This window comes from Ochlerotatus camptorhynchus, unplaced genomic scaffold (genome assembly GCF_037179485.1).
Source record: "Ochlerotatus camptorhynchus isolate MF236.1 unplaced genomic scaffold, CSIRO-AGI_Acam_v1.1 ptg000696l, whole genome shotgun sequence".
In the NCBI taxonomy this organism is placed as follows: Eukaryota; Metazoa; Arthropoda; class Insecta; order Diptera; family Culicidae; genus Ochlerotatus; species Ochlerotatus camptorhynchus.
Window position 1 is genome coordinate 496,176 of NW_027041172.1, and position 15,277 is coordinate 511,452.

General features: G+C 36.8%; 1 protein-coding gene across 1 annotated transcript in view; it reads right to left on the bottom strand.

The window, feature by feature from the left end:
• Nucleotides 1–211: 211 nt before the first annotated feature.
• The window catches only part of LOC135714693 (C2 domain-containing protein 5), a 60,118-nt gene continuing 45,052 nt past the window's right edge, over nucleotides 212–15,277 (bottom strand). Inside the window, exons 14-15 of the mRNA XM_065238079.1 lie at nucleotides 428–700; nucleotides 212–361 (exon numbers count right to left, since the gene is read on the bottom strand). Of these exons, the coding sequence (XP_065094151.1) occupies nucleotides 299–361; nucleotides 428–700 (336 nt within the window). The 3' untranslated portion in view covers nucleotides 212–298. The remainder of the gene's footprint in view (nucleotides 362–427; nucleotides 701–15,277) is intronic.

A 15,277-nucleotide genomic window follows, 5' to 3' on the forward strand; every position in this document is an offset into this window, starting at 1 on the left:
GTCAATAAGAACCTATCGCTTCTAACGTACCGCAACAATATCTTTCAACGATAGTCTTCTGTAACAATATGCATCATTACTAGACCAGTTTTTGGATGCGTTTGCACTCGTCTTTTTTAAGCACGTGCACGGCCGTGTTTGAAATATGGCATCACTACTACTTAAGACAGTTGTTACTCAACTACCAAAATAAAGAATTTATTCCACTACGTGGGTGTTTTATTCGCCATTCTGTGATATTGCCCTATCCTAGATTTACTACATTGTCTGTCATACTAAACATTCTAATTAGGTGATTTCAATCATCTCTGTAATAAGAAACAAATACTACGTCACCACCAGCACTCATCAAACATTGACCCTAAAATGAAAATAAGGTGGAAAAGTAACGTTATTTGAACTTGGAAGATTACATCACTTGATTTACCTGATTTTTGTGCATATTATCAACTAACACAAGTTCTGTAATGTAAAATGATACCATTGCGTTGCCACCAAGCGCTGTTACATGAGCTCTTACTACAGCTAATACTTCAGTTATGAAGCTGTGTACGAATCCACTCAGGCCACCATTTTCTTTCACGGCAGTACATTCTCTAATGAAGAAAAAATCCAAATTTCCCAAGTACTTCTCCACTCTTCCTCCTGGTACATAGCTGAGAGGTGTAATGTCAACTCCGTAACGTTCCTTTAGAGGCATCTTGGAAGATAATAGTAAAGGATACATATAATTATTATTAGGTACTAGTTCGTTTAGGTTTCGAATCTATGACAAACGGCCGCATATCATAAGGGGCTGTTCATAATCTACGTAGACCGATTTTAATTGGTTTTTGAATATTAACACCCCCCCCCCCCCGCCGCGTAGACGCTCGTCAATACATTTTTTGGAAATTTGTATGGACCATAGATATTTGTCAACACCCCCCCCCCCCCCATGTAATTTGTAGTTTATGAACATCCCCTAACACATTAGGGATATTTAATGTGTGTGATTGTCTTCAAAATTGAAGCATCTTTAAATATTTTATGAGCAGTTAAGTTTCGGGTAGAGTTAAAGCGAAAATCAGTAGGAAATGTGGGTTTCGACATTTATTTACCTATTATAGTCAGGGGGTGAATGAAGTTTTAGAGTATTTATCTTTTGCAAAACGATGCTCTGGAATATGATGCACCTTCATGTATAAAAATCAGCGCTCAAGGTCACATATTTTCAGCGTCAACCAAACATATTTTTGTTGATATCTTAGTAAAACATTTTGTCGAGCTGCTCGGTGTTGCCAAAGATATCGAGATTTGGCCTCCAAACCTAAGTGTGTTCTGAGATTTTGTATGGAAAATCTATTTTTTTCGAAAATGGGAATAATGCAAGTTGCCACCAAGGCACGGTACAGCAGCATTTAAGAATGCTGCGACTCAGTGCACCGACCAGCGGACACATTTTATGCAGGAGTCAGCATCTAGGTTTCGTTGTTGCTAACTACAGAGTCCATGCTAGGGTAAGTAGATTTGTAGGTTCGATCGTGTGATCGAAATATAATTTGAGGTGGAAATAAATCAGTTCTAGTTTCAACAACTCCGAACGGAGCACATTAGTTTTTTTTAACTCTTCAAAAGTCTTCGGTCGTAACTTGCATTGTTCATACTGGGGAGTAATGTAACATGTTACAATGCAACGTTTAATGCCTTGTTCATATTGCAGAGTTACAACATATTATACTAATTGTTTTTACAAAAAAAAAACACATCCACATGTTATAACTCCAGTCTGTCGTCGACTGTAGAAGGCAAACCGTTTCGTGATAGTCTGAACAAAACATTTGATTTTTTTCCCCTAATGCTATGTTCAAACTACAGAGTTACAGCATGTTATAAGCCTACCTTTATAACATATGAGTCTTATCGATAATTATTATAAAATGTTATAAATCCATTGTCTGAACATAACATAATGCTAATGATGAGTTATAACATGTTATATATAATAAGAGGACATGATTCAAAGTGTAATATTGCAACCAGTCTTGTAAGCGGTCACCTTAGTCGACACATTTGCTGTAATAATCGACTACCTTTGCTTGCGACACTTGCAAAACAAGCTATCAAATAACAGCACCAAACTAAAATGTCATATGAAAGGCTCTGTCATACGACACTGTCGCCAAAGACCGTCACGAATGTATGTATTTTAGTTTTTCTCATAATAAGAGCAAGCACAACGCTTGTGTGAATTCTGAAAATAGCAAGCAACGATGTCCTAGTAATAACATTTCTGATCAGAAATTGTGATCAAGCGTAACTATTCAAATCGACGTATCTGCTTTTGTAAATAATCACTTCAATCGACGACTACTAACTCACACATGGGATTTTTAAAATTACCAAACAGGTTTGGGCCAAGGGTCTTCAATTTCTATAAAACTTCGCCCATAGGTAGAGTTCATGCATATATTAACAATCATTAGTTTTTCGGGCATATCTCAAAAACGGTTTGAGATACCATCTTGAAATTTCACAAAAAAAAACTTATAAATTTCCAAACATGAAAACATTACTTTGACTATATGTTTTAGTATTACTTCTACGTGAAGTCAACGATTTACATAGTTGAAGATGCTAATTTCAAATAACAGACTGTAGTGGTAATTTTTATACGATAGATGGAGTAGATAAAAGCATAGAGTTGATAGTTCCGTTAGAGTACGGCAGTGTGAAGATTGCATATAGATATTAGAATAGCGAGCTAGGACAACTTTTAAGGAAGGTACAAATCGGTTTTTTCATCTCTCTTTACCATCGTCCACTACAGTCTGTTATTTGAAAATAGCATGAAAACATTATTTTGATAAAAATCCATGATGCATTTCTATAGCTTTTCTTTAGAATTTTCTTTAATGGTAAAAACTTTTATGCGAAATTTGTTTCATTGAAATCGAAGACCGTTCGACCCAATTTGTCCGATAGTTAAAATAAAATCCCCACAAACACCATCATCAGGTAGGTGAATCTTTCCACACTCAAAAAATATACGCCTCAATCCTATGTGTGAACCATTATAGATTGCTGCAATCAACGTTTTCAATTCAGATGCATAAAGCTTCACACATAGGATCGTTAATTTCAAATCCATGTCGGTTCAATGTTTCATCATTATAGTTTCTATAGTCTGTTGAAGTAAAAGCTATCAGATGAAACTGATATATTGGAATATTCCTTTCAATTATCTTGATGTTAATCATTAATGAATTAAATCTGTAAAATACATCATGATTAGATTGTGAGTCAGTTAAGTGTCAGTGTCATAAAGGAATAATATGATAAATATATATATTTTCATTTCATTTTCATTTTATGATGTACAAGGAGGTCAGGGGCCATGTCACTGATGTGAATATTCATACCATCCATTATACACCAGGGAAGGGGAGAGGAGTGAGCAACACAGCTTCTTTACCCATGGGGGTTTAAAAAGTTCTGCGAGGTACACTTATGGTGAACCAGCTGCTCAGGGATTGTAGAAAGGAAAAGGGTTGGGAAGGTTTTATGTGAAAAGCGCATAAGTTATTATCGTATCGTTGAACAATGGCCTCGTTTTGTTTGCGCTCCCGTCACATAGCACATCGAATACATCACACCGTCGATAAAAAAGAAATTAAAAGAGATTGAAAGAGATTATTAGCATTATTAGTGAGTTTTAAACTGTGATTTACCTATCAATGAGATATAAATATGACGGGTTCACTCGTCATCCCTCTCGCGCTCCCGCCGCCTAAACGTCTGAAGGAGTGAGACGTCAAACTCCGTCATCCATTCAATCAACCGGAGAACGAAAGAGCTTTGGGTTTATAGCTGATGTTTCAAAGCAATTTACATCTAATCAACCCCGTGCAACGTATTTAATGTTGAGAACCTTGTGTGCTTTATCATGAGTGATCACGGATCTAGCAATCCTCACATGACTATGCGTCCCGGCGACGACGACTACAATCTAGCCGGTTTACAATAGGTTTTATACAAGAGTACTAGAATAGATCGGAGTATATTTACAGTTTTCGATGTTCCCATCCCTTGTTTACCTTCAATCCTACTTCCTTCTCTTGTTGTATTGTGTTTCTGGACATGCCAGTTCCATAATCCCTCTGACACAAGATAATGGGTCTTCGCTCCGGAATGTCTTCAAAACTGGGGGGATTAAAATCGGTCCTCGTGCACAACCAACCCGGTCAGCATCCGAAAGAGTGCTCGGTCCGTAATACATTTGATATGGTTTGTAATGTGACATAGAAAACGACAAAAAGAGAAAACCGTAATATTAGCAATAAAACAAAGAAAATAATACAAGTTGAACACTGCATAAGGTCCCAAAGCGACACAGACAGACTCTCTTCATCCATCCCCTCGCTGCATCCCCACGGCCATGAAAAGACATTTTCAGCCATTTGCAGCACACAGTTCGATATGTGCAGCTATTATCTAGCGCATTAAATAGAAAACACGAAAAGAAACGGTTTTGTAGCAAAGTTATTAACAAAGGAGCAAATCGATAAAGAGACTCGATCAATGTCACCTAGGACCCCACGCACTGCTCAGCTTGTATAAACAATATCACATCACTAACCTATTTCCGTATCATTTCGGCAATCATACAGTCATCGAAATGAAAGGTTAGTACCACAATTTGGGAAAACTTAATGATGTGATATTGTCACTGTGGAACTAGCACTTAGCTTCAGGTCTCTACAAGTAGGCACCTTTACTGAGCACGTCAAGCCGGCCAGTTCAGCGCAAGGGCATACATAAAAGATCTCACGAATTGAGACAATAATATAGTAATCCAGTACAATAAACTCATATTGGTCTGCTTGCGTTTTTTTATGTTAAAGATAAAATTGGAAGATTTATTCTACAAATTTAAAGGTTAGTTGCCTCTCTAAGCAGACCCTCCGCATCCTAATTCTTTTATTAATCTACTTAATGTTATTAGACTTTCTGAATTTTCTTATCTAAGTTCATTCCTAATCAATCATGACCCATGCTTTATTAAGTACCTGCACTTGTGTTTGTAATCCAAAATTAAACGTGTTTCATTTACTTTTGACTTTGACTTATATTTATTATATCTTAGTTCGACCCAGGTGACACCTTCAAGTGACTAAAATTCTTCACTTTGAAGTTAGTTTCCTAGCTGATTTTTAAATTATATAGGGTATATGCTCCAACTATGCTCACACGTTTTCACTATGTCGCATCACAAAAATACGTATGGGTATGTAACAATAAAAGCACGCCACAGTGAAAATCCCGAGCCATAGTTAAAACATTTATCCCAAATCAAAATGAAGCACTTATAAGATTAGTTACAATATCATGTACAACAATGGTGTTAATATTTCAATGAAAACAACAATGGAAGCTTGTCACGCTAATAGAAGGAGCACTGTTGGGCACTTTCTGAAATATTTCAATAGTATAATTCCCTTGCAAACCCAAATAAATCTATCTGCGTAAAAAAAAATAAGAGTGATTTGCTGCAAAACCCGCCAGTATTGCACCCAACGTCAGTGCCTATACGTAAGCGTACTACGACGCGGCTCTCAATCAAAGGAGTAACAAGTGTGATACTATCACTGCTAGACTAGATCTTTGGTTTTCTCATGCAGTGGTTCATCAGAGAGGGGAAGTTTATTAATCCCCATTGCCTGCACATGACGCCATTCTATCGCGGCATGATAGTTTTCGCCGGTTGGTATAAGCATCTAAGACTAGTAACACCGGTTGGAAACTAACGATTTAAAATTGGCTTACTACTTGACTAGCCTATTGGTCCCAAGCAAATCGATTAGTACCGTTCCAATGACGCGTTTATCTAGATAAAATTGATAAATAGCAGATTTTTAGCGATGGGCCCAATCTTAGATCCATAGGCCAACGTTAGAGTCATTTCCCCTACTCATCAAGATAATCTTATAACATGTTTTCAGGCTATCTTGATGACATTTTTCTTGTCGATAATTATTATAACATATTATAACTCTGTAGTCTGAACAGGGCATAAGCTACATTTTCAACTCTTTATTTGTTCCAAATTCAACATAAATTGCATTTCATTTTAACCTAGGTGCTCCAGTTACTACAGTAACTTACCAGCCTTAATTGTTATGATATATATCTAACTGTTATTACATTGTTCCTGCCTTGGCAATTCAGTATTTTAAACAGGTTTTTTTTAACCTGCCTGCCAGTATGACAATTGAAATCTTAAAACTAAATCTTATCGAGGGGAAATGACGGCTTCGGCATGCCAGACTATTTTCGGCAACCCAAATTGAAACACTATTTTCACTGAATTTTCTTACGAAAACACTTCGCTGAATGCATGCAAACGATTCTTTATGCTTTCAGCTTCAATTTGACTATATTTTTACCACTGAGAAAAAGCAATCTAGCAAGGTTTTCTTGAAATGAAACACACGCACTACAAATTGTAGCTGATTTCGAGTTGCCGATAATAGAACAGCAGATTTACATGCAGTTCAAATGGAACGGTTGCCGAAGAAAAACTGGTTGCCGACAATACTCGCTCTCACTAGAGAAGATTGGAGCTTTGTAAAAGCGTTTCAAAACAGTTTTTGACAATTCTTTCGACTGAAATTGTTAGAGCAGCTGGCAGCAAAAGATTGTCAACAAACCAATACTGCATATGTGTGCTGCTTAGGTTGCCGAGAATACGTAAATTCCCCTAAGTATAAAGGGAATTAATCGTTGCAATTGAGTATTGCAACAATTTTTGCCAGAAATTATTAATAATTTTGTTGGACATTTGTTCTAAAGTCTGAAAATTCGAAATTCTATGTACTTCGGTAGTACTGTACCAGGGAGGCATCTTCAAAATCATCTTCAGAACTTTGTTCTGAATCCTTTGTAGTTCTTTTTTCCTGGTAGTGCAACAACAAGACCATATTGGCACAGCATGGCCGGTCTAAAAACTTGTTTAAATATTAGAAGTTTGTTCGTCGGGCAAAGTTTGGATTTCCTGTTTATAAGAGGATACAAACATTTTATATATTTGTTACATTTGGCTTGAATGCCCTCAATGTGATCTTTAAAAGTTAATTTTTGGTCAAGTATTAATCCAAGATATTTCACTTGGTTTGACCAGGAAATTGGAACTCCGTTCATAGTGACTATGTGACTACTACTAGGTTTCAAAAACGAAGCTCTAGGCTTATGTGGAAATATTATAAGTTGAGTTTTGGAAGCGTTGGGAGAAATCTTCCATTTTTGTAAATAAGAAGAGAAAATATCTACTTTTCTGCAGTCTGCTGCAAATAACACGAAGACTTCTTCATCTAGCGGAAATGCGTGTGTCATCAGCGAACAAAGATTTGTGGCAACCCTGAGGCAAATCAGGGAGGTCCGAAGTGAAAATGTTATACAATATAGGCCCAAGAATGCTACCCTGAGGAACTCCTGCTCTAACAGGTAGTCGATTAGATTTGGAATTTTGATAATTTACCTGCAGAGTTCTGTCAGTTAAATAATTTTGATTATTTCATAATATAAAGTAGAAAATTATTTTTTTTTTTTTTTCAATTTAGCAATCAAACCTTCATGCCAAACACTGTCGATTGCTTTTTCTATGTCTAGAAGAGCAACTCCAGTTGAGTAGCCTTCAGATTTGTTTGAACGAATTAAATTGGTAACTCTTAAGAGTTGATAAGTAGTTGAATGCCCATGGCAAAATCCAAACTGCTCATCTGCAAAAATTGAGTTCGTATTGATGTGAAGCATCATTCTATTTAAAATTATCTTTTCAAAAAGTAGCTAGTAGAAATAATTTTACCAAGAAAGACAAGGTAATCTCTGGGAGTTTTTTTGATGAGGATATAGAAAATTCCATCATCACCTGGAGCTTTCATATTATGAAATTTGTTAGTTATAGACCTTACTTCGTCCAAATCAGTCCCCCAGGAATCATCAAAAATATTTTCCCGAGAGAAAATATTCAGATAATCCCGAGCAACCTGATTCTCAATAGGACTAGTAAGACTCAAACTGAAATTATGGGAACTCTCGAATTGCTTAGCAAGTTTCTGAGCTTTTTGCAAATTTGTGATCAAAATTTTACCATCTTCTTTAAGCGCTGGAATAGACTTTTGAGTTTGGAACTCGGATCTAATTTAGAAACATTTTTTTTAAGTGTTGTCCCTCAGGGCAGAGAATCGCTTTTTAATTTGTTTTTGCAAATCCCGCCAGATAACTTTCATGGTAGGATCGCGTGTTCTTTGATATTGTCTCCTAAGGACATTTTTAAGACGGATCAAGAGCTGAAGATCGTCGTCTATTATAATTGAACCGAATTTAACCACGCATTTTAACCGATCAGATCCGAAGTCAGCATGAGTAACCAATTGGCTACAAAGTTGACATGAATCAGTTAAGACCAAATCAATAGTTGAGGGATTTCTTGCATAAGAAAATCATGTTGGGCTGTTTGGATATTGAATAGTGTAATAACCTGCAGAACAATCATCAAACAGAATATTACCATTGGAATTGCTTTGAGCATTTGCATTAAAATCACCAATAATGAAGAATTTAGACCTATGACGGGGAAGTTTCTTTTGCTGGCCTACGCATTGGAATGGCAAATAGGCAGCTATAAACGTAAGTTGATCAAATTTTGTTTCAACAGAAACTCCCAAGGTTTCAAAAACTTTGGTTTCAAATGAAGAAAGAATTCTATGTTTGATTCGTCTATGAACAATGATGGCAACGCCACCACTATAAATGAAATAATTTGCGTCCTTCTTAACCTTATGGTCAGGTTTAAGGAACGTTTCAGTTATAACGGCAATATGCACGTTATGAACTCTCAAAAAGTTAAATAGTTCGTCTTCATTATCTTTAAGAGATCGAGCATTCCAATTTAAAATATGTAATGCTTTAAAATCCATTACTGAATTTTAAAGTCATGACAATATTGTTTGCAAATTTTACTCCAGTTTGAATAGCATCAAACATGGAGTAAGATATAAGGATTGCATAGGTAAATTTTGATTAGAGGACATCGCGAGCGATAATTTTAATTTTAGTTTATTTACGCGGTGATGATGTTGGTTCACTCGCAACTATTTTGAAAAAAATTCGAACGAAAGTGTACCAAAAGTGCTTCTGAACGTGTGGTTGTTGATTGAACGTAGTTGGGTGTGGTGAAATTCGTGCATTCCCGGTTAATTTTGGAAATCCGTATCACAAAATTGCCCACCGATTCCTTTTTTGTTGCCATTTGACGACGACGGGGGTGCTTTCGCGAGAGTGACGTTTATTTGATCCGTTTCTTTGCACGGGTGTGTTTTTTTTTGTAACTAGCGTAAGTGTGCCTGCGATTTGCATTGAGTGTCGGAGATTGTAAGTAATCTGAAGGATGCCTCGCTGGATACGCCCAAGACTGGACGGGCAGTAGCTGGTGGCCGTGAACGGTTCTTAGGGAAGCATTAGATGCGACCCTCCTCCCAAATGACCATGGCAATACAGGAAGTATTGGTATTGGAAGGTAATTGCTATTAGATATTTTGCAAACAGTGACAGATAGCGGACATGAAGAACCAGTGGAGGTGCCGAGCAAAGGTGTTTATCCTAGACAAATAGTAAGTTACAAAATTCGCTGTTATCGTTGTCGTAGACGCCGTCGTAGTCGCTGTCGTAGACGCCGTCGTAGTCGTAGGCAGTACCGTTAGTATATTTAAAATTAACCACCAACCGCTGAAAATATGAATTATCGCGTATTTCTGTTGTTCATTACATGCCAAGTAAAATTCTAGAACGTAATTTCATTTGAATAGCTTGTTCAACTAGGTCTTAAACAATCGTCACGTCGGTCATAGCTTGTTATGATTACCTGAACCATGCGTAAAGAGAAAATCGAAACATTTAAGGTTCTACAAAGGGTCATTATTTTGTTTACTGCATGTTCCCACGCCAAAACTGCCCATTTTTCATAAATATCAACTGGTATGGTGAGGAAAACTTAACCATCTCTTTTCTTCCTTCATTTCAATACAACAGCAAATGTGATGTCACACTATCTAGTGGATAAGAATGTAGCAGACAAAACATAAGCACTGCCAGACTGCGCTGTATGCAAGTTTGTTTACACCCCTGAGCGGAAAAGTGTATAACAGGCTACGTGCACTGCTGCCATCAACCCTGTTAGTGTTGAATTCAATCTTCTGTGACTTTTTCAATTGGACCGGTAAAATGTTTAAAATGGTCATTTATGTTTTATTTAATCAGTTTTTGATATTTATCCACCATTAAATACATCCACTCATCTATGTTAATAAGGCAGACTTCGCAATTAATTGTTTAAATAAACTTAAATTCATTGCTAGAGGCAATACATCTGGCACCGCTGTTTCAATGATACTTTCACGATTGCTAGCAAAGCAGTAAAGTAGAAATGGTTTTCTTTGTGATGAATTTTGTTCACCAAGAGTTTTGTGAAGCAGTTGTTTTGAGTTTCGTGTATTCGATTGCGTTTAATTGTGCTATACTTCGAAGAACACAAGTAAGTAAATACAGTGATTGTGTTTTCCCCAGGAAATTTTCGTGTTTTACCCACGAAATACATGTTTTAAATTTTCGTATTCATAATATATGAATGTATGTGTAAACTAATGATGATGATTTTATGATATTTAAAAAAGAAGAAGAACACAAAATTACTTACCCTTTGTAGAACCTTAACGTCGCGTGAAAATGGATCTTAATAAAGGCCTCTTTCGTAGCTTTTAGTTTAAGGATTTCAAAGATCGTCGGTTGCAGTGGCTTGCTTACTGAGCAGAAAAACGCGGTCCCAGATCCTTTCATATTAAAAATGTATGGTTAGATCGCTTGTTTATCGAGAATTTTGTAAAACTTTTCGTTGTCGTCGGTGCCGGGTCTGAATAGTTATAAAAACTTGAGTAACGCTATAATGTGATATAAGGGGCTCGGTGGCCTTAGCACAACCGGTTTTGCTTACTGAGCAGAACATCATGAGTCTAATCTCAAGCCCATCCACATTCAAGATTCGTCAATCGTTTTATTTGTTAACATGACTACATGGTAATAACAGCAACTCGATGATTAAAAAGGAGCTCGTCTGCCTAGTGGCAAACGTTTTTGCTTACTGAGCAGAAGACCATGGGTTCAATCCCAAGCTCCTTCGCGTTATATGATTGTTAGGACATCAATTCAGCTTATCGTTTACCAAAACGAACCATGCTGCAAACCCAACCCTATTACCCAATATTCTAATGATTCCTCGTGGAAGTGCAGAGGTGTTCTCGGCTTCCATCAAAGCGACTGTCACGTCAACACATTCCTACCCCTTCCTTTCTTGACCTGTGTTCGGGCGCGGCCGGCGCTGGTATTGCCTAGTTTGAGATCACCAGTTTTTACACATTGAGGATGATTGCTAGTCCCAAACATCGTCTATTGGTTCTCTGTGTAATTACAGCTGGTCTGGCAATAACAGAGTAGCGACCGTGGGCGGTCAATCATGCTCATGCTCATGCTCATCAAACATGGAGTTAAATTTAAGCATATCAGAAATCATGTCTATTAATGATTTCTGTAAAATTCCATTTTAGGGGCAATAATGCTTACTAAGTCAAAATTGTCAAAATTTCCGTTAGAATTACGTTGGTTAGTATTTTCATTTCTACCCGGTGCAATAGCGGCATAGGTAGCTCCATTAACTCGCTGAACATTGTTAGCAGCGGGTACAAATGTAGAATTTGTTCCTCGATGACCGTTGTTAACAGCAGAGTAATTTGTAGCTCCGTGTAACGTGGAGCGTTTCCTACCTGTTTCCTAAATTTCTTAGGATCTTCCTTCACAGGACAGTCGTCCTTTGCGTGAGAGGAATCACCACAATTCATGCATTTAGCTGGCATGTAGCAATTTTTAGTTCCGTGACCCCATCCCTGGCACTTACGGCACTGGGTGAGGTTTTGGAAATTTCCTTCAATCTTCCTGAAGTGTTCCCACTTCACTCGGACATCGAGCATAAGGCTAGCTTTTTCTAAGGCCTTAGGTTGTTTAGTTCACTAGACTTGAAGTGAACTAAATAAAAATCATTAGAAATCCCGTTGCGCGAATCGCCAGGACGGGATTTCATTTTCATTTTGATTACTTGGAGTGGCACAACTCCAAGTAATTTTGCCAGTGCATCTTTGATCTGATCCAGGGATTCACCACTGAGCAGTCCTTTCATGACAACCTTGAACACACGTTCAGTTTTGGTGTCGTAAGTAAAAAAAATTGTGCTGCTTCTCAGTAAGATACTTGAGAAGACATTTAAATCCGTCCAAGGTTTCAGCCAACACACGGTATTCACCCCGACGTCCAATTTGCAGTGAAAACTTAACTTTCACGAAGTTCAAAAATTCCATGCGAAGAGCATGGAAATCGGAAGTGGTTATCACAATAGGGGGAATCTTTTCCTTCTTGGCATTAAGCCGGGAAAGTTTACTAGAATTTTTTCTTGGATGATGGATCATTCTCATCATCCGTGAGCAAATCAAATTGATTACTCAAATTAATTTCATCAGAAGGGGAATCAAGAGTTTGCCCCTTTCTTTTGCGTTTAGGCGCCATGGCGGCAGTAAATTTTTATCCAAATCGACTTCCAAGCAGATTACTAAAAGAATCTGAAGGATCGAAGGATCCAAATCAAGAAAGATTACCTCGGGTAGGGTCCAAACAAGGATCGCAGAGAAATAAGAGTTGAACAAGGTAGAAATTTTACAGGTTGAGCACTGAAAAGTGCTGTTTAAATGTGTTGTAGCTTTAGGTAGTAGTAACACTTCCTTCAGCAAAAAGCAAATAGATCCGCACGGCAAGAGAGCACGATGGGGACTGAGATAATTGCCCCATCATTATTCCATCCACCCATTGCCTCCGAAACTTTTAAATTGTTACATAAACCTATAGGGTAGAGAACAACTTCTTCATAAGAGCCTCGTCATAACGAGCAGAATACATCAAATATGTCAATTATTTAAACATGAACGAATCAGTTTAAAAAGACCGCATAGTTTGAATATTTACGTTCACTCTTCTCGAAAACAAAACAAGCACTTCTAAAGAATTTATTTTTTTCGGCCTCCATCAATGTGGAACCCGTATAATGAATTTGTAATCAAAAGGCTGTGTTAGATTTTAATCAAAATTACAAATTGTGACTCTTCATCAAATCTAACGGTACAGAAGGAAAGGTAAATAAGAAACATTGTAAAAAGTAAAATTGATTTAGGCTCCGCATAGCATTCTTATTTGAGCCTTGTTAAATAAATGAAAGGTAATAAAAAGGAAAAGTAAATAAATTTAGATGTCATCTTTAGTAGAAGATTTCAATTTTTGTACGAATCCTTTCAAAAAAGAGAGGTAAAGTGCGAGATGTGCGAGTATGACGGAAATTAGATCTTAACCCTAGTTAATAAAAAGGATTGCTGCGCGCATGCCTCAGCTTAGTACCTACACACTTAACTAGCATTTAGGAGTTCTGTCATTATTTCAACTGACTTTATTAAGTAATCCATAATTTAAACCGAAATCTCAGTTAACACAAATTACTTATAATTAATTCAACGAAAATTCTTTATCAGGGTAATGAAAATAAATAAAATAAATAAATCAATGGAATGAAATATCTAAATTATATAATTTTATCTGGGGCCTGTGGGTACAATGGGATACAGATGACTACTAGATGAAATGATAGTATTTTCACTATAGTTTCATCATATTGAGGAGCCGTCTGTCCCTTTTTGCCTATTTGAAGTTTGTTGATGCATAGCCTAATTTTAAGCTGATATTGCCTCTAACATTTTCTGTTTTGCAGATAGAACCTTTTTGTCTTCAGTAAAGTTGTGTATTATTAGTCATTATAGTACATTAGTACATTATAGTCATCTAAAACAAATAATAGTAATATAATAAGTTCCGAACTAAAACGTAACTTCATTCAATGGGTCTTTTCGTTTATAAAAACTCTTCTGAAGACACCCTATTGAAAAAAAAACCTCTGTGAAAGATGCTAATGAAAAAAGTTCATGCATTTGGCCTTTTGCACCACTGTGCGATGGTATGATTGACAGCCGGAGTCTAGTAAAGAATAAACATCGTCATTTTCTTTGTCCTAAGGATTCGATCGTGGTGGTGTGAATTCTACTCCAACAATTGCAGGGAGATTGACGCACCCTTCTTAACAAACCATCCTGTGGGAAGCTATTGCGAATTGTGTTATTCGTTTTGTTGCATCGTATCGTTGGAAGGAGACTCTCATTTTCCCGCGTGTTTCGCATAAGTGACTATTGCTTACGGGTCCGCCCGTTTTTTGGCCCTTCATACAGCGTTATTGTAAATTCGGACCGGTAACTCAATTTGATCTTGCTATTAAGTGGAGCCGCATACAAGATAAGATCTTCGAAGGGATGGTGGCTACCTTACATACATTCATATACAGAAAATCCCGGCGGCGCCGACTAGGATTGAACACAGGCCTTTTGGGGTGAGAGGCAATCACGCTTACCACTGCACCACCGGCGCAACTGGTTATTTTAGTTACGAAGTATAGTCCATTATGTTAATTAAAACAGTGTCAAAAAGTGAAAAAAAAAGCTTTTATACAAAATCCAATCGACTTCTTTTTGTAAAAAAAAAATTAAATGCTGGCTATATTTTGTAAACATGATATCCATCAATATAGGATAGGGAAGGTAGTTTTGGATGGACTTGCTGCATCTTTTTTTTAAACGATGTTAACCATGATCAATTTTGGTTGTGTACATACTTTACAACACACCAAATCACTTATCTTCCCTAAATGCGGACATTACCAATTTTGTTGGAATTTAAATAAGTAAGAAGGGTCAGATCTCACCATTGGTGGATAAGATCAGGTTTTTTTTTTTCTATAATATTTAATATATACATTTTGGAAGTATCATAATTAAACACAATTAAAATAAATTAAATAACTGAATTTTAAAGTATTGCAATGACAACAAAACATCACCAAACAAACCTGACACTGATAAACTAAATACTGGGAGTCCCGCGATTAAAAAAAAAACATAGTAAAATTTACCGACTCCAGCAATTTAAAGTTAGTGTGTAAGCCTGGTTGTTGTTAAGTTAATGTTCTAGGAAACGTTTAAAAAGTCTAAAAGCCTACTTTAGAAATACACCGAAATTAGGAAATTTCTCTTTAATCACACAGAGAATA